General features: G+C 38.1%; 1 protein-coding gene across 13 annotated transcripts in view; it reads left to right on the forward strand.

Annotated features, from left to right (window-relative positions):
• The window catches only part of Sgms1 (sphingomyelin synthase 1), a 250,008-nt gene extending 229,769 nt beyond the window's left edge, over positions 1-20,239 (forward strand). For all 13 annotated transcript variants that reach the window (XM_048338764.1, XM_048338763.1, XM_048338767.1 and 10 more), the window contains 4 exons: positions 2,778-2,895; positions 14,501-14,654; positions 17,838-18,004; positions 18,592-20,239. In XM_048338764.1, coding sequence (XP_048194721.1) covers positions 2,778-2,895; positions 14,501-14,654; positions 17,838-18,004; positions 18,592-18,771 — 619 coding nt within the window. In that variant the 3' untranslated portion in view covers positions 18,772-20,239. The remainder of the gene's footprint in view (positions 1-2,777; positions 2,896-14,500; positions 14,655-17,837; positions 18,005-18,591) is intronic.
• Positions 20,240-20,441: the final 202 nt, after the last annotated feature.

The raw sequence follows: 20,441 nt of genomic DNA on the forward strand, positions 1-20,441 counted from the left end.
GAATTGTATCGTGCATCTATCTCCTTGTTGGCATCCACTTGGTGTCTATTGATATCTCATTAACATTTCTTCTGTGGTTGTGTTTTCTTTTTTTTTTTTTCTTAGTACAGTTTGAACTTTTAAACCTTCATGTAGCTAAGAATTCTGAATGTGTGAAATGCTTTGGTTAAGGAAATAAATGCCCCAAGGCGCATATAGTTCTTTGAAACATTTTTATACTCTCTCTTTTTAACTTTTTATTAAGAAATATTTGTTTAACACAACACTTTGAAGACATTCTAAGCTTATTTCAAAAAGATTAAATATCAAAGGTCAGAAATACTTTATAAACAGCCTTTTTCAATTCACCACCTTATTGTTAACATAGATGAATACTCATGAATAATTTCATGTGACTTTCTAAATTTCAAGTGAGATAGCAATTGTGACTAACCTGTCAATATTTTTACTTATTTTTTTAAAAAGGATCTTCTTGCCAGCACAGTGTTGCATATCTGTAATTCCAGTTACTTAGGATATGAAGCTTGAGGCCAGCTTGGGCTACATAGTATGTTTCAAATTAGCCTAGACTGCACAATGAAACCCTGTTAGTCAATCATGCAATCAACCAGTCAATCAGTCTTGCCTTTTCTTTCATCATTTTTTCAAGTCCCTCATCTCCTCTTATTCTGAAATTATTTCATTGGTTCAAGTTTGCAATATAGAATTTGTTACTGGGGTAATGTGTACAAATGTAGATATCTTCTGTATTCTATGAAAGAATCCAGCAAACTGAATTTAAGACAGTATAATTTACAAAAAGCAGTCATTTATTTATTTTTTTGCCTCTAAAGACCCAATAGACTTAGTCTTGATAGTTTTTTTTTATCTTGGGAATTTTCTTTTATAGATCAGGTGAAATTGCAGATAATTTCTGTTTGTGTGGCAGGATGACTAGACAGAGGGCATCTACTTCTTAAGAAAGATGACCTTGGCATCTCACACTCCACAGCTCACTTTGGCATCTTCTTTGTGGTATTCTTGACAACAATATTTATAGACTAGCAATTTTCTTCGGTATTGTCTCTTATTATATTAACCAGTTATACTGTACTTTCTATTACATTTGAAATTAGAGGTACCTGTCATTTCAAGGCAGCTTTATAATGACTAAACTTGTTTCCTTTGGAGTGATGTACACAGCTTCTCTGAGAGAAATTTTTAAAAAAAGACAATTTCTATGGAAAACATTTCTGAGCCTGTTTTTAAAATACAGCTAAGGAGAAAAAAAGATCTAATATCTACTGCTAAAGTTTAATGACCTCTTAGGGGCTATACATTTGTGAACAAAATGTTATTGTAGTTGTGTGGTTTTTAAAATTAGTTTTCCACCTTATAGATAAAATATGACTCCATTCTTCTTGTTCAAATATAAAAGGACAAGTAAGAAATTCTCTGGTACTGCAGTTTAATAGATGTACCTCCTGTATCCAACTAGGGCTACATTGGACAATTATAGAATGACAAAAGTTTAATATTCTAAGAACAAAGACTGTAGTGTTTCTAAAGTTTCCTTGTTTATTTAACCCAGGTTTCCCCAGACCAAGGAAAACTTAATCCTCCCCAAGGTTAAAGAAGAACATGAGCAGTGTAGAGATTGAAAAGTGAGGTTAGAAATGAAAATTCTTATCCAAGGACACTTACAATCGCCTGTTAACATGTATGCTCCAATTAATTTCATTAGAACCACTAACAAATATTTCTAAGTTTTGTTTATATTTATCTACATAGCTTCTTATTAGGTAGCTATCATTTATGCCTACTATAGGTAGGAAATCCCTATATGTTATTACTGAATGTGGTATCCTATTTTACTGGTGAGGAATGGGGATTCAGAGAGGTAAATAAATGCTTTCTGAGGGCATATAGTAATCAGGAATGGTGTGGGTTTGGATTTGGTTTCCACATAGGTTCCGTTCTTGTAAACAGAGCAGTTCCTTATGTGTATATGAGTATAATTCTTTAATATCTTTGAGTCTTGAAATAGAATAAATGTTTTAAATTCTTATTCTAGTGTCATTCTGATTTTCTAGGCAATTTTCCCCTGTGACAGAGAAGACACTAAATATTTATCCACAGGTCTTGAGTGGCTGGCCACAGAAGGCTTGTTGACTGCCAACCCAGATTGAAGGGCTCAGGAATCTAATTAGCAGCTAGATACTTCAATGTAAACTCTTTTGGCCAGTTAGTGTGTGTGTGCGTGCGTGTGTGCGCTTGTGCGTACACATGCACGTGTGTATATGTGTGTTGTAAAAGCACAACACAACATAATTCTCAAAATCCCCTTCTTTTTTTATTTAAAGTTAATTTATTGTCAAAGTGATATACAGAAGGGTTACAGTTTCATAGTAAGGCAGTGAGTACATTTCTTATCAAACTTGTTACCTCCTCCCTCATTTTTCTCCCACCTTCCCCTTTCCCCAATTCCCTCTACTCCGAGTTGCACAATTGGTATAGCATATTGTCCTGTAAGTATTGCTGTTGCATTGGTTTGCCTTTTACTCTTTGTCTTTCCACTTTGATGTTCCCTTGTCCTTCCCTAGTTTCGATAAACATATATATATATATATATATATATATATATATCTTCTTAATCTATTATTACTGCCATAACATTCTGGAGCTTGAAACCAGAATGGTTTTTGATGTTTGTTTGATTGGGTCATTGAAAACTTTAAGTAAATGAACTTTTAGAACATTCTTTACTGAAATTCTGCACTGTTTTTCTCTTTTTCTAGGTCTATTATTAGCAGAAGATTTTTCTGCATAGTTGGCACTCTGTACCTGTATCGGTGTATTACAATGTATGTAACTACACTCCCAGTACCCGGTATGCATTTCAACTGTTCTCCAAAGGTAAGCTATTCCTCACAGTCATTTTGCATTTGTTTTGTTTCTCCTTGTATCCTCAGGTTCTTTCACTGAGGCTGATGGTGACAGTTTGTTCAGACATGTTCAGATTCCTCCACCCTCCTGTGGGAGCATCACTAAGCTTTAAGGCCAAGCAGCCACACCCTTTCTTAGAATTTCTAAGCCCTACTGGCGCCACCCAGCTGAGGACCTATGTGTTGTAGCTGGTGTGTTGGAAGCTGCTGGATTCTGTGTGTGGGTGTAACACTTTGGTTTCCTGCCAGACATTTTAAAATATCATCCACTCCCTTGACACACATCCAGGAGCTTTCATATGCTCTCTCCTTCTCTTAGATGGAAAGCTTAGCTTCAGATGGTGTTTTTCCCCTTTTCTCCTTCTCTCTGTTAATCTGTACATCAGGGTAAAGTAAGAGACAAGTGTTCTGGTCCCCTGACACTCCTCCACTAATCCTAGTAAGAGTACTGTCCTCTAGAGGGAGGTGCGACCTTATGTCTGCTGCCTTCTCTAGTAGTGGAAAAGTTCTTTTTAATAAACTTTATTATTCTCTCTCCTTTACCTGGGAAGAATTTTTAACCCAGGAGTTAACTGGAATGTTATGAAATACCAGAAGATTTAATCTTTTTTTTTTTTTTTTTGGCCAGTCCTGGGCCTTGGACTCAGGGCCTGAGCACTGTCCCTGGCTTCTTACCGCTCAAGGCTAGCATTCTGCCACTTGAGCCACAGCGCCGCTTCTGGCCGTTTTCTGTATATGTGGTGCTGGGGAATCGAACCTAGGGCCTCGTGTATCCGAGGCAGGCACTCTTGCCACTAGGCTATATCCCCAGCCCAGAAGATTTAATCTTTAAAATGTTTATATACATTAAAGCTAGGTAATGCAGTAAGAAGAAAATATGAACTACAGTCCTGTGTTTGAATTTCATATTTGCCTTATACTTGTGTGATGTGATAGCTGAGGGGGAGGAAGATGAAAGGGGATTGATCCTTTGTTCATCTTGGAGATGTCTTCTCAGAGAAAAATATTGGAGACAAGGGGCTGAAAAATTGCCTCAGACTAGTAAAACTGCATCTTTTTCACATGAAGTTTGAATCCCTTTGGTTTGTTTGTACACTGTGGTACCTGTTCCTTCCAAGACTTGCCATGTGTGTACAGAAGTGGTTACTTTCTTCCCTGACTTTCTATGTGTTTGCTGCCTACTGCTTCCTGAACTCTTGAGAAATTGCCATAAAGAATAAATGTCTTCCAACATTCTACTCTTTTCTATTGGCAGTCCCTCCTTGAATGCATTTATTTATTTGTTTACTTATTGATGTATCCTAGATTCTTTTTTTTTTTTTTTTTGGCCAGTCCTGGGGCTTAGACTCAGGGCCTGGGCACTGTCCCTGGCTTCTTTTTGCTCAAGGCTAGCACTCTACCACTTGAGCCACAGCACCACTTCTGGCTGTTTTCTGTATATGTGGTGCTGGGGAATTGAACCAAGGGCTTCATGTATACAAGGCAAGCACTCTTGACACTAGGCCATATCCCCAGCCCAATCCCAGATTCTTAAAGAGCCATACCAACAATCAATCGAGCTAGGAGTTTAATGGACATATGACAACTGCACCCCAACTCAGAAGAGTTCAGAAATGCAGCCCCAATCTCAAATTCAGCTGGGTTTTTAAGGCATAAACCACATGTAGGTGGTAGTGCATCTGGTAGCAAGCAGATATACAGAAGCAGAATTGGCAGTTAGTGATTACAAATAGCAATTGTAACTCCAGTAAACAAAGTAATGAATCAATAAATCCTTTAGACAAGCAAAACAAGGTATACATTCCAGACAACTCTCTCCTGTTCAATTCCCAGTTCTGCATACCCATTTAACTCCTTAATTTGCCTTAAATCTTCTGTTATTCCTATTACTTGGAATGGCTTAGCCTCAGGCCTTACCCCATGTTGTAATTCCTTCCTTTGGTGTAAAGTTCCTGCCCGATGGTTTAGATGACTGCTTTGGTCTCCTCCTCACCCCTTTTGGAAAAGTGTTACAGTTTTTCAGGTTATCACAGTTATGCTTGTATTGGGGTTGAACTCCAGACCTCATGCTCTTGCTTGGCTTTTTCACTCAAAGCTGGTGCTCTACCACTTGAACCACAGCTCCATTTCTGGCTTTTGGTTGGTTAATTGGAGATAAGAGACTCATGGATTGATCTGTCCCAGCTGTCTTTGAACCACACATCAGATCTTAGCCTCCTGAGTAGCTAGTATTACAGGCGTGAACCATCAGTGCCTGGCTGTACTTGCCCCTTACTGTTTCCCCAGTCCTTCCCAAGAAGCCAGCCTCATGTTTTTTGGTCCTCCAAGAAAGCTTCCAGAACTTGTGTATGTTACAGTGCCCAGAATATAAGAAATGTCTTGTTATCATTAAAAGCTGATGTGGACTCTTGCTGTGAGACTGGCTTGATGAGCAGCATATTGCCATAAAAATGATAGTTAAGAGCTTCCTGTTAATGTTATTCCAGTCCTTCAAAGTGTGCATGTGTGCGTGTGTGTGTGTTGGGTCATTTTGCTACAGAGGCATAGGTAGATATGGGTTCTGAACAAGCACATGGACAGGATGGATCCATCATTGAACCATGGGCAGCATTTTCTCCTCACTGCTTCTTGGCCTTGTGCTTTTTTGAAGATTACTGCAGCTCCAGCCACCGGCAACCTGTGGTTAAACTTTGGGTTGGTGTGAGCCATCAATGTATCTAACTGTGATCCTGTGGCTAAGAAAACCTTGCAAGGTTTCCTGATAAAGTCAGAGACAGCAAGAATTATGTATAAAGACCAAACACAAACATGCCTCTTACTTATTGTCTGCCTGTAAATCTCAGCTATCACCATGGATTCTCTTTCAGTCTTTTGTAGAAAACGTAGTCTTTTTAGAACTGGATATTTCATAATTTGGGGCAACTTTTAAGCTATGTCTATTGGTATATACTTAAAGTTCTCAGTCATCACTAAACTTTTAAGGAAAGTTCAACTTTAAAATAGGTTTTTCTCAATACTTGCAAAACTGTTTGGTGTAAGTGAACTGAACACCTCAGGGGGGGACAGGGGGAGGAGGGAGGGGGGTATGAGGGACAAGGTAACAAACAGTACAAGAAATGTATCCAATGCCTAACGTGTGAAACTGTAACCTCTCTGTACATCAGTTTTATAATAAAAACTTAAAAAAATAAATAAAATAAAATAGGCTTTTCTGATTAATATAGTCATGTAATATTTCCACCATTGCAATAATCCTTCTATTGCCAGATTTATTGCACTGTTTGTAAGAACAGTGTTCCAGCAAATACACAGTAGCAATTATAAAAACAGGTGTATTGTTTATTCATTTGATTGATAGTAGTGTCCTCACCAAATGTAACAGCTTGAGAATAAATCATCCTCAGATGGTTTTAGGATAAAGAGTCAGCTAGTTAACACTGATAAGCCACTGAGAACTGTGGTAAGAAGTAAGTATGTTTAGTTCCTGGATTAGAAATTTGTGGGAAGCACTTGTCTATGTGCCAGGTGTATGCTAAAGGCTAGGTCTGATGTCTTGATTAGCCTGTGTTGCCCTAACCATTGTTTTTTCCCCAAGGAACATGTATTCTACCCCCCCGCCCCCCAAAAAAACTCTCATCTACTTACAACTGTTTAGGATTCAGTTGTTTTTTTCTTTAAGAGTAAAAACAGTTAAGAATTCTTAGATGTTGTTTTTCATGAATTTCATTATGCTATTTACCTACATGTATATATTCTTTCCCATAGGTAAGTATTTATTGTTTCAGTGAACTCATAAAAAAGAAAAAAGTCTGTACCCTAGTTTTCAAATTCACACACAGCTTAAAGTTTGTGCAAGAAAGGAAATGGCCTTAAACTGTTTTGATGAGGTAGTTGAAAATAGTGACTAAGCATTAATATGAAATGCATATTGGTTGTGCTTTATGGTTTCCACAGTGACCCTAAACTTAAAAAGTGTTGAAAAGAGAAAGATGACACTACAGCAGGATACTGCACCCGCGGATGCATTAACCTGACATGGAGTTTCCACAAGAGTGAAATCATTCTCTTCAACTTTAAAGATATGACTTATTTCAGCCCCAACACAACCCACATTTGCACTGGGGTCTTGTTTTGGTGGCATCTGTGGCTGATTGTTCATGGAACAATAAAACTCACACATGATAGCAGCAGCATACTCTGTAACTGTTAGCTTGTCTCAGTGAGATGAGGTTTCTCCTTGAACTTGCTGAGGAACTACAATGTACACCAGCCTCACCAGCCTAGTGTCCATTTTCTGGCTTCAAGCCCTGCCTTGTGGAAAGATGCTCTTCTTTGGGATTTATAACCTTTGCAAGGTAGCAGCTAGAGTATTCCCTGTGCCCTCCTTGCTGACACATTCTGATCATCTCTTAAACTCCCTCCAACCTTAAAAGGACTTGACTTGAGAATGTGGCTGGTTTTACTACCCAAATACCAAGGTAGTCCTGCTGAATTATATGGATGGTAAATGATGAGTGTCTAGTTTTGTTCATTTGTGTTGGTACTAGAGCTTGAACTCAGGATTTTGCACTCTCACTTGGTTTTTTCACAGAGTTCATTGCTTGGTTTTAGATAATTTTCTGCTTGCCTGACAGTTTCTTGTCAGTGTATTTTGTTTTCCTCCATTTTTGCATGAAATTTCCGATAATGTTTCCCATCCCAAATCTTTCATTTTCTTTCAATCTTTCATTCCTGTTTATTTTATAATATGTTGTTTCTCTCCCTTTTTCCCTCTACTCCTTCTCTCCCTTTTTCTCTCTCTCTCTTTTTTAAAAAGCCTATTAAAAGGAGGAATCTCTGTACAAACAAGATATTGCCTTATCCTTTTTATTTCATAGCCTTACTAGGTATTGGTACCATAAGGGAGGAGAAATTATAGGGAGCATCCTTGAGCTTTTCCCTGCTACTGTGAAATCTAAGTATTCATAGCCCTTTCAAGCATGTTACTTTCCTACTCAATAGGGCCTTCAAGGTCAAACTAAAGGGCATTGGTTATAATTCCCATTTGTTCTTAAGCATCCATTCTTTTAGAAAGACTGTGTACCAACCGAAATATAAAGAATGACTCAGTCTAGCTGTTTACGTCATTTGAGGAGTTGATGTTGAAGGATAATGCAGTGTCCATGAGGTGTTTCTCAGTGGGAGGCTGATCAAGATATAGCAAGGACTTTACCCAGACTTTTTCTGTCCCTGATGTTTCAATGCCTTTGTAGTTCTGATCTTGGCCTAGGATTTTAGGTTTAGTGGCCTAGGATCTTTGTGGTTGGCAGTTCATGAATAATAATGTAGTGTCTGCTTTGTTCTTCAGAAAAACACAATGTAATTTGCCCATATAGGCAGATAGAATGAGCTCTCTGTGGGTTGTTTCATTGTAGTAGTTGTGATGCTACATTAATAGGATGCTGTTCCACAAGGCATATAGGCTAATATGTCTAGTTCCAGAAGCTTCCAGTCTACAGGGTAGCATCTATTTTTGCAAATAGAACAGTCCTATGTCATTTAATGAAAGGAACTGTCCAGAGGACAGAATGAAAGCAAATGTCCAGAGATACATGTCATTAGGCTCTTTGCTTTCCGAGCAAACAGCATATTGAGTGGACCTACACAAACCTGGATGGTATAGAGCTTCTACATCCTAAGCTGGATGTTCCTTACTCTACAAATCTGTGCTGCGTGTCACTGTATTTATTGACTAGTATAGGCAAAGTCTATGGTAAAAATACAGTATCAATGACTCTTTAAAGAAGTCCTACCTGTGTAGGGCACTTCCCATGAGTTTAGCCTGAGGGCTGAAGTTGCTCTGGGTGAGCCAGGCATCCATGGTGAATGAACATGGAGGCAAGGTCAAGGCGGTGGACTGCTGTGGACTTCATAGACACTGTGTAGCCTAGGTGACACTGAAGCTACAAGAACAGTTCCCCTCAAGAATAAGCCAAACCCCACTTATTATAACTTTACTTTTTAGCTTTATAATTCTTTGACTATTTAATCATTACCCTTAGCTGGAAGCACAAATACCTTGTACTGATTTGGGGCAAGGCAGGGGAGTTAAAGGTAATTATTTAACAATCTACTGTTTCTCCCTGGCATCTGTATCATTTATCTTTTGAATGGTCATTTTTTTCACAAAAAAGCATAGGACACCTAACTTTTTGGGGGGTCAGTCCTGGTCCTTGAACTCAAGGCCTGGGCACTGTCTCTGAGCTTTTTTGCTCAAGGCTAGCACTCTGTCACCATGCCACTTCCAGCTTTTTCTGTTTATGTGGTACTGAGGAATTGAACAGGGCTTCATGCATGCTAGGCAAGCACTACCTCTAAGCCACCTTCCCATCCCCATAAGCTTTGTTCTATTGCTTAAATTATTTATTTTACTCACAAAACTTTTTGTTGTTGTTAAAAATGAAGACAAAAACACACACATTGGCCTAGCACTACAGAGGGTCAGAATCCTCCCTGTCACTATCACCTCCACAAACTGATCTCACTGGACAGCCTTCAGGGTAGTAACACGAGCACATGAGGATTACCTGAAATAGCATCTCTACTCCTTTGCACTCACTTTCAACCTTTCATCCATTATGTTGAAGCCACTGACTTGTGCAGCTTCATTTGATGGGCCTTATTTGCCCAGTCCACCTTCCTTCCAATGAGGGATCTAAGTGCAGTGAACACACCTGTTTTTCAGCTGCAGTTGGAAATGATGAGTATACTAGGCCATCCCCAGACTAAATGAGAGGAATGGACTACCACTAAACATGTGGTTTCCAAAGCATTCTTGGAGAAGCCTGCTTTTTAGTAACCGAAGAGTCACTAGGTATCTCCTTGAACTTGATGTGGCTCATCAGAAGCCCTTCCCTCCTCCTCCTGCTCTTAGTTTCTAGGTTTTGGTTTGGAAAAGTGATTTGATAAATTTACTTTGCCCCTTGGCAGTTCATTCAATGTGAAGACAGTTGTTACATTCTTTTCTTTTTTATAGATAAAGAAAATCTATGATTATAAGGACCATATTTCACATACTAGGAAAAAATTCAAGACTTTCCTCGTCTTGAGTGTGGTCTCTCCCATATTATCTCTGCTTTTAGCCATGAACTTTCAGAAGCCCAGTTCTGGGGAGACCCCAGCCTCAATTCACTGGACCAGTAAGCACAGTCCATCCTTTCTTCCCCCCGGATGTACTCAGAATGCTTTGGGCAGAATATAGGGAGAGGCATAAAGGCAGATGGTAGCAGGCAGACTGAGGAAGGGAACAAGAATGCTAAGTATGAAAGATGCAGTCCTAATTTTCCCATTTTGCCTTTGTTTTTTCACTCATTCCTGTACAAACTCCAGAGGAACACAAATCCCATGACTGTACTGGCTGCAAAGGAAGCTGAAGAGAATCTCTCTATTCCAAGGAGAGGAAGGGGAGCCACCCTGGGATAAACCAGGAGATGTAGAATTATTGACTTTTCCTGTGTATAGGACTTTTTATTGTAAAGGTGATGTACATAGGGGTTACAGTTACATAAGCCAGGTAACAAGTACATTTCTTTTTGAACAGTGTCACCTCTCCTTCATTTTCTTCCAGTTTTTCCCCCCTCTCGACTCCCAAGTTGTATATTTGATTTCCAACATAGTGTCTAGTGTATCACTGATGAAGTAGCTCACCCTTCTCCTACCATTTCTGTACTTCCCCCCACACACAAAAAATCAGATAAACTTACATACAAGACAAAAAGTACAGAAATCAAATAAGGCAACAAAAGGGGAAAAAGTAGAAAAAAATGCAAAAATTAAAATAACATGTTGGAGTTTATTTTGATAAATATCATTTTATATGAGCACATGCGCGTAGGTATTGAGCCCATGTGATCCTCTCCTAAGAATATCCTCCCTTGGCCTCATTTTGTAAATGTTTAGTTCTGTTTAATTAGTCATGTCCATGTATAATTTCTTTTGTCTTTCACTATCCATTGGGTTTACTTGTAGATTATAGGCATAATCTAATTATTACAAATGAGAGAAACCATGCAATCTATGTTTCTTTGGGTCTGGCTTACTTTGCTTAATATAATTTTTCTAAGTCTTTCTATTTCCTTATGAATGGGGCAATGCCATTTTTTCTGATGGAAGCATAGGATTTCATTGTGTATATCTGCGTATATGCTTTTGAAAACATAATTTTGACAAACATTGTTTTTCTATTTTCCTTTTTAATAGAAAAGGTTTGTAATCTAAACTTCCTACATAGAATTGTAAGCTTATTTTTTTAATGATCGATCGGACAGTTACAAAATAGCTATTCAATAGATAAGGTTATAGATAGTTAAATTGCGAGAAAACCAGGATGGTGTTTTCCCCCCAGAGGGTTTTGCTGGTGGTTGTAAGTATATCCTATCCTAATGGTAGATGAGGAAACAGGCCTTTAGGATGGTTCTGCTGCAGCCCAGGGTCACAAAGCTAATCATTGGCAGATTGAAGGCCATTGTATCTCTTGTCATGGGTGCTTTGCTAACTTGACCTGGGGAAACATGAGTTCCTATTTTGTTACTTTTTATTTATATTGGCTTGATGGAGTTTATGCCTCCATTGGGTCATGCACATCCCATGACACTTGATACATTCATTTCCTGAGTTTGTCTGATCTTACTTGATTTCTGTGTGCTATGTATGTGACCATCTGGTTGTCTCTGCTGCAGTTGTTTTATAATTTATCTTGCACTTTGTTCTTTGAACATAATCTAGATTTGTTAGATAGCTGTAAACAACTGGTCTCTCTTTTGATTAGCCACTGAGATGGAAGAGACTTTCCCTTAGCAAACACTTATTTGACAAGCATGGGAAGATATTCCTAAAAGAAAGCTTGGGGGGGTGGTGGTTGGGGCTGGGAATATGACCTAGTGGCAAGAGTGCTTGACTCGTATACATGAAGCCCTGGGTTCGATTCCTCAGCACCACATATGTAGAAAATGGCCAGAAGTGGCGCTGTGGCTCAGTGGCAGTGCTAGCCTTGAGCAAAAAGAAGCCAGGGACAGTACTGGCAAAACAAAACAAAAACAAAAAGAAAGCTCAGGGGTTGAGGATACCTGTAAGGAATGCCGTACTGTATTTGTGCTGATTTCCTCAGTGCCATGTGTACTTCATTGTTTCTCCCTCTTGTTGTCAATACATAGTTTTCCCCAAAGAGATTTGCTTGCTAAAATGAGAAGGAAAATTATGGGGTGCTGTTGTCTTGGGGATATAATTTACAGTTTTCAAAACACAAGGGAGTTCAGAAGGATAATTTGATTTGTTTGTTTGTTTGAGGCCCTGGGATTGAACCCAGGTCCTCAGGTATACCAGACAAGTGCTTCATCAGTGGGCTATACGCCCATACCCCTGGAAGGATAACTTGAAAAAAATTTAATGTGAAAGCTATCCAAAGGATTTCTGGTCATAATTTTCCCCTATGTATTATCTAATTATATTGACAGAACTAGATTGAGATTTTAATTTGAAACTATAGAATTTATCATGTATCTGTTGATACACAATTTAAAAAATAAAACAGACTTTCCAAATTTGTGATTGAGAATTAATGGTCTTCTGGCCCTAACACTATTGCAGTGCCTGTTGTAGTTTTCTGCTTCCTTTCTACTCAACGGAACCTTGTAGTGTTTGCCATCATATTTTTTATATTGTCAACTCCTTTTGTGGATGTTTATGTTTGCTCTTTTGTTGTAAGTTACATGGGGATATTGTTTATTGTTACCCTGTAAATTTTATTGTGGGCTTTTTCTGTTGTTGACTTCCTACCTCAAGAAGTGAGGATTTAATGTCCCTCTGAGCCATTTTTCCCCCTTCCTAGCTAGCTTTTATTGTTGCTTTATTTTATTTATTTATTTTTTTTGAGACAGAGTCTCACTCTGTAACCCAGGCTGGCCTCAAACTTGAGATCTTCTTGCTTCAGTCTCTACATCTTCAATTTCTTGTCTATCTTTCCTTTTAAGTTCCCCATCCTCTTTTTTAGGTCAATATTCAGGGTCTACATTAGTACAGTTCTGTAAATGCTATTCACAGCAAAGCCATGTCATTTCCTATAATTATTTTTTCTTCTCTCTGCAACATTTTGTTTCCTGTAGAGTTAGTAATTGCCTTGCTTTTTTTTCTATAGAGGTTTCCTGTGTCTTCACTCAGCCTCAAGCTGTGGCTGTCAGCTCATAGAAGCATTGAGTATTTCATTTGCCTCATTCCTTGAAGAAGTCTTCCCAGAGTGGCTGGGCTCCTACTTTGTAGCCCTCATGTGTAACCTCTGCACAGCTCTTCAGCTCTCCCTTTATTAGCCTCCTAGAGATATCTTTATTCCTTTCTCTGTTTACTTGCTTGCTTTCTAGAACATACTTTCTAATTCAGTTTATCTTATCATTTATGACTAGTTATAATACAGCCAGAAGTAGAATTCTAAGTTGGATTTCTTTTTTTTTTTTTCAGATTTGCTTTTGGTAAGTCTGTTTCTAATGATAATATGGAATAAAGCTTGTTCTTAACCTCTGGCGGCTTTAGCATCTCTTCTTAGTTCCTAGTTTCTGGTTTCATGCTGTGGAGTATTGTATAAATCTCCTTTCTTCTCTTGTGCTGGGTATCTAGGGGTTCCTTTAAACTGATAAATTCATATTCTGTTCATAGTTTTTGCAGTCTGATGTCCTTAACTAGACATCATGATTCTTTTTTGCAATATGTTTTTTTTGTAATGTGTATATGTGTTTCCTTACAGCTGTAACAGTAGCAGTTGCATGTTGAAAAAGGATCCCAGTGGTTAAATTAGTCAATTAGAATTTAACAGGGATCTGAGAAGCATAAAGAACAATCACATAGCTTATTTGACAGAGCAAGTAGAACTTATATTGAAGGAGTTTTTTTAAGCCATATATCTGCTTAAACTTATACCGTAGGCAGATAATTTATAAACTTCTACTTTTATTAAGAGGAACATCATTTGATAACCACCTAATTTCAGGAGATTGAAGGTATACATTATGGAGTCTGTTTCATGCTTTTGAATACCTCATCCTCTATAGATGCCTTAGCTAACACAACTACCCTCTGACCAAGCATGGCAAAAACATGTCTCATTTTTCATAGGAAACTTTTCTTTTCCAAATTGGCAGTTATTAAATCTGTTAGTCTTTATCTATTAGTGTCACTTTAAGCTTTTTTAGTGGGGTAAGTACTGGTGGATATGGCTTAGAGGTAGAGCACTTGCCTAGCTTTTGCGAGAACAGGGTTGAACCCCTAACAGTGCAAAAGAAAACTTGAGCAAACATCTGCTGATGTTTACTATTAAAATGTTCTACCATCTAAGGATAGCTCCACAGTCAAATGCCTCATCTCTAGGACCACATTTTTTTCCAGATGCTGACAGTGAAATGTTATATTGAATGGAAAAAATTTTCATGGGTGGGGATTTTGTGTGTTAACAAAAAGCCTTCTACTGGATATAAATAGTAATAAATAATAATCACAAATAGCATACATTCATGTAGGCTAATAATAAACCTTGTTTTCTTCTTTCCCACCAGCTTTTTGGAGACTGGGAAGCCCAAGTGCGGAGAATAATGAAACTCATTGCTGGAGGAGGCTTATCAATCACTGGCTCTCACAACATGTGCGGGGACTATCTGTACAGCGGCCACACGGTCATGCTGACACTCACCTACTTATTTATCAAAGAGTGTAAGTCGAACACAGCCTTTTCTTCTCACTTCTTCACCTGCCATTTCCCATGGTTTATAGAAACCTCCGGTCACCACTGGAGGCCTTGTCTCATCACCGAGCCTGGGATATGGGTTGCACCCAGGGAAATGTGTGGAGGGACACAACAGTGCTTCTTTCTGGCCCTGAGGGTGTCTTGTGCCTGGATATCATCTGTAGTGCTGGTGGAAAGCAGTTTTTTTTTGGCGGGGGGGGGGGGTGTTAGAAACCAGTGATATACCTGCAAAGGAACAAATTCAGCATCAGGCCTGACTGGAGTGTGGAGAAGGATCATATGCTGGCTCAGCAGCACTTTTTTAAACGCACTTGACACAGAGCTAGCGGAGGGCCTGATGGTGGTTCAGGTGATGTCTCTGCTCTTACATAGGTTATGGGCTCAGGATGAAGTAGACACTAAATGGGAAATTTCCTCTAAGAAACATATTTAAAATATTTTATGTGAAACGAAATAGTATAGGTATTCCTCTACATTGCTTAGAGATGATAGGTAGATAAACAAGATAGACAGATATATTTGCATTTTGCTACATTGGCTTCAGATAACCTTCTTAAAAAGAAAATAAATTATTAATATGTGACGAAAATCTTTATACCCCTCCTTTTTGCCACCTTTCGGTATCATTCCCACTCATATTTTTACACATGAGAAATATTGTTTTTGTTTTTGAGATGTGAGACTTGGTTCGTTCATTTTTATTGTAATGTACCTGAACCAATATTTATTTCTCTATTTATAGAAAATTCAGTTATCCTTAATATTTTCCTGTTAAAAGCAGGCTAATCAGCATCTTCTAGGCAGCTCCTATGAAGAATAATAAGTAACACTTGGCTGCTTTGGTTTAACAGAGGCAGGATGGATGTACAGTGCAGTGGAGGGAGGTATATGGGGAGTATTGCGGCACTATCTGGAAGTTTATGTTGTTGGCATTTAGACGGAAGAAAATAATGAGAAATGAGAATGCATAGCATAAATCTAAAGCAAAACACGGGTTCAAGAGAGTCCGGACTTCCATCTGATGGAGGTAGATTGTCTATCCAGGGGTTAGAACTAGGGTGTCAGTGTTCATCTGACTTGACCGTCCATGAGGGAGAAAGCACTTTACAAGAGTTTGCAAGACTAAACCAATGAAGGAAAAGACTGGAGACGAAGAAAGTTAGGTGATTGGCTGCTGCTGTAATCAAAGCGAGAGATGGTGATGGTTTGAACTATCATGATGACACCACCGTTGGGGAAAAAGCAGAGGGTCCTGAGAAAGATTAATGAAAAATCAACAGATAATACAAGACAGGAGGATTATGGGGTAGCAAAGAGAATTGATGTGGACTGGGGAAAGCCCAACTTTGGTTTTGAAAACTAATGCCATCGGAAACAGGAAAAGATGTGCTTGAGGACACTAAGAAATGGGAGAGTGGGTGTTGGGTTACTTTTTTTTTTTTTTTTTAGTGTGTGATCAAATACAGTGAATTCTAGCATGATCTATCCCTTGAGCCAAATGTAACCAGATGTTAAAAAAAAAAAAAATAGAAGACCTGAGGCCAGATGCCAGCATCCTGAGGAAGAGATTACTAACCTCTTCTGGTTAATACCTGAAATCCTTTAATGATATGAAGACTTTTGCACTGTGACATATTGTGAATGCAGAGGCTGTGGGTCACAAAATGCTACTTTTGAGCCCTCGTGCTCTGACTTTTTAGCTCTGTGACCCGTTGCGGGGGGGGGGGGGGGGGAGACTTTAACCTCTCTATGTCTTGTTTCCTCAAATTTATGACAAGATCTTACCTCATGAATGGGAAAAAAGATTACGAAAATTAAAGTATATGATGTATACAGACACTAATAGAGTTATACAGAAAATGAATGGCAACTGCTATTGTACTGTTAAGGTATAAGAATAAAAGGATGGAATATATCATGGTTCTAAGTATTCCATTTAAAATTGCAAACTGCCCTTCACCCCCTCTCCTTATGATCCCTCTTGTTCTACTCACTTTCAGTTATCATAGCCTTTAGCACCTTCAAGTACAATATACAGCTTGCTGATTATTTCTCTTCTGTCCTAAGAAGGAATCGCCTCATAGAGGCGGGCCCTATGCAGGCTTTATGCATTGGCCCAGGTACCTAGAGCAATACCTGTCCTTGGTATATGATGAATTTTTGTTGAATGTATGACTGATTCTTGGACCTCTTGAGAATTCAGTCAACCTTCTCAGCTAGTGTGGGGAGGGTAAATCTGATCAAATTCTTTGTCTGAAGGTCCAGATCCTTTATAAACATCTACCCACTGAGAATGCAAAGTAGAAAGAAAGGCCTTTACTAATAGATTACTCTCAGGTGACTCCCCAAATGAAGGTGCAGGCAAGCATTTATGTGATACTCTCCTATCTTTGGGGCAACAGAATATCCAGCATTTAATTTTCCTTTTATTTGTGTTTGAGAATTAGAAGGTATTTAAAGGCTTTCAAATGATCATATAGTTGCAGAACATAATGCAATTCAGACACTTAAATATCAATCATCATTGTGTGATCCACATATAAGGGTCTCTAATTTTGAATAGAGCGTTAACCCCAACTTAGCAAGAGTTAAATTTAAATGACAGTGGAGGGCTTTTAAAAATGGGACATAATGTATTAAACCATCCTTTTTGGATTAGATTCATCTTTCAAAGTGTGTTTATGCTTATGAGAATCCAACCAGAGCCAAATATAGGTTAGTGTTACCAATAAAATCACTTTTTAAAAGCTATCTCCATTCAGGCTCTGTGGCGGCTCACACCTGTAATCCTATCTACTCAGGGAGCTGAGCTCTAAGGATCAAAGTTCAAAGCCAGCCCAGGCAAGAAAGTCCATGAGACTCTTATCTCCAATTAGCCACCAGAAGGAAGTAGAACTGTGACTCAAAGTGATAGAGAGCTAGCATTGAGCAAAGAATTTCAGGAACAATATCAAGCTCTGAGTTCAAGGCACTTGGATCACCAAACAGAGAAAAAAGAAAAATCTATCTGCATTCTAACCTCAGTTACAGGTTAAACAACTACCCATAGGAAATTGGCGATTGGGTTCCAGAAGTAGTGCAGCATATGCCCAGGGTAGCCTCTGTGTTGTTTTAACAATGGGACTATGGAAGATTTCTCTTCCTTTCAGATTCCCCTCGACGACTCTGGTGGTATCACTGGATTTGCTGGCTTCTTAGTGTCGTTGGGATCTTCTGTATTCTCTTAGCGCATGACCACTACACTGTGGACGTGGTGGTAGCATATTACATCACCACAAGACTCTTCTGGTGGTATCACACGATGGCCAATCAGCAAGTAAGTTTCTCTCATTTGATTTTAATTTCTGTTGTCCCTGGCTTGATATTTCTGGCTTGGACAGGGATAAGGGGCAGAAGACAAATAATCTCCAGATATTTTAGTTTCTTCTTTAAGGGCAGTCAGCTTAGATTATATTTTGTCTTGAAACATTGATTCTCTTCCTATCAAGCTGAGAAATTCTTAGTATTGTATGACATAGGAGAGTGCCCCTTTTTTAAACAAGTACATTTTCTCATTGTTCATGAAAAATATTTTCTAAGCGTGGGCCCACTCACTGCTTAATTTGTGTGCCTAACCCTTTCTCAGTTCCCTGAGCCCTTCTCTAGCTCAATATTAGTCTTCACCTTTTTGGTATAGGAGAGTGAAAAGAAGGCTACCTGAGCTATTTATTTATTGATAGGTAAGAGATGAATGAGTCTTAAGTTCTCCTTGTTATACAGGATCCATGGTGATTTGGTACAGGATGGTGATCTGAGGGTGAAGCTTGGATATATGGGGGATATAGGTCAGATCCATTGTGAATTTAACATGGGAAATATTTGAACTTAAAATGAACAAATGTCTCTGTTTCTCTGTTACTTCAGGTGCTAAAAGAAGCTTCCCAAATGAACCTCCTGGCCAGGGTGTGGTGGTACAGGCCATTTCAATACTTTGAAAAGAATGTTCAAGGAATTGTACCTCGCTCTTACCATTGGCCCTTCCCCTGGCCAGTAGTCCACCTCAGTAGGCAAGTTAAATATAGCCGGTTGGTGAACGACACATAACGGCTCTATGAGTGGGGGAAGGAGGAACTGTGTGAAGTGCTAAGAACTCCATGAGAGAAGATGCCATAAAATAAACACCTCCCTTATCCTATTATCTTTCAACAGTTAACTTGACTTAATCTATTGAGTTACCTGGTCAGCACTGTGATCTTTTATTTCTCTCCAAAGGACCTGCGTTGGACAACAATAAAGAAAACCTAACCTATCATGCACTGTACACATTTCCTGTTCATAAGTTTGGGATTTACATAAACTCACAGCCACCATGTTCCTTTGTATATGATACAGCAGCATAAATGTAAGCTTTTTATATCATATGTTCTGGTCTTTCCAGTCATACCTGGAAATAAAGCGTATTATTTTCTTGGGAAAACATACTTTTCGTATCTCTTGCCCCAAAGATTGGGCTGTAAGCCATTTTCTAGCAAATGTCTCTATGAAGGTTTCTTAGTACCTGAATGGGGTTTGATTCTGATATCTTTCTACCTGTTGCACCGATACTGAAATAAAAATGACAGACAGAGAGAGGTTTAGTTACTTTGGGTTTTGTAAAATCAGCAGAGACAGTGTGTCAATAAGTGCAAAAAAAAAAGATTCTGTTATAAAGTGATTTTCTAAGTATTTCCTAACTTTATTTTTAAAAATGATGTTATGAAAACCAAATTAAAGATTTTTACATAGAGAGAAGAGAGTAAAAATTTAAAAATGCTTCTTGGGAGAGAAATTTGTCTATGTTTCTAGTGCCTTTCTTGTCTTGATTGTATGGTCAGTAGGCAATCTTAAATGTTTTTATTTAAAATAAAGTATTCCATGAAAATATAAATGTATGTATACACTACTAAATTTTGCATTTATCGCTAAATTAAATCAGAAGTCTGCTAATAGTTTTAAAATTGCTTTGAATTAAAGAATGGGGATGTTAATTAGAGTCACAGCCTGCTCACATATTGTGAGTAGATAGCAATGACTTGTATCACTTCAATTATTTTATGTTTATTTGGTAGTTAGATTTTAACTACTCAGTGAAAACAGCCATGAATATCTTTTTTAAAGAGAGTTTTGAAAATGATCACTTACCTAAAACTTGAAAGCTACAAATTACTTATCCCTACTCTCATGACAATTTTGTTGGTGAACAACAAAAAAGAGATGCATTTCTTTAAAATATATTTGTGCAGAAACTGCATGTAATTCTAAGTTTTACTCCTAACATATGTATGTTTGGGGAAGTATTCTACTCTATACTTGCCAATGTGGAGAACAAAATAGTTTTTTAAGAATGAAGAAGCATATATATATATATATATATATGTGTGTGTGTGTGTGAATATACATATATATAATATCCATTCTGTATTTTATGTGCAGCAGAATTATCTTCTGTAGGGTTTTTTTTTGTGTATTCACAAGGTGATATTTGTATCGTAAAACAATAATGGTGAAGGAAATAAAAAGGCTTTTAAAATTTTGTTTGTTTTAAATCTTTGTAAAGTTATTATTCCAGAGAGTATACTGATATCTTACAGCTTACTTAGATCATAAATTAATCAAAATGCACTTTTTAATAAAAATGATACTGAAAATAAATGGCTGTCATTAGTAATGTGTTCACATATTCTTCATGAAGTCATAAGTGAAGTCATAGCAGCAAGGTTGAAAACTGAGTTTCA

Source organism: Perognathus longimembris, chromosome 2 (assembly GCF_023159225.1).
Source record: "Perognathus longimembris pacificus isolate PPM17 chromosome 2, ASM2315922v1, whole genome shotgun sequence".
NCBI classification, from domain to species: Eukaryota; Metazoa; Chordata; class Mammalia; order Rodentia; family Heteromyidae; genus Perognathus; species Perognathus longimembris.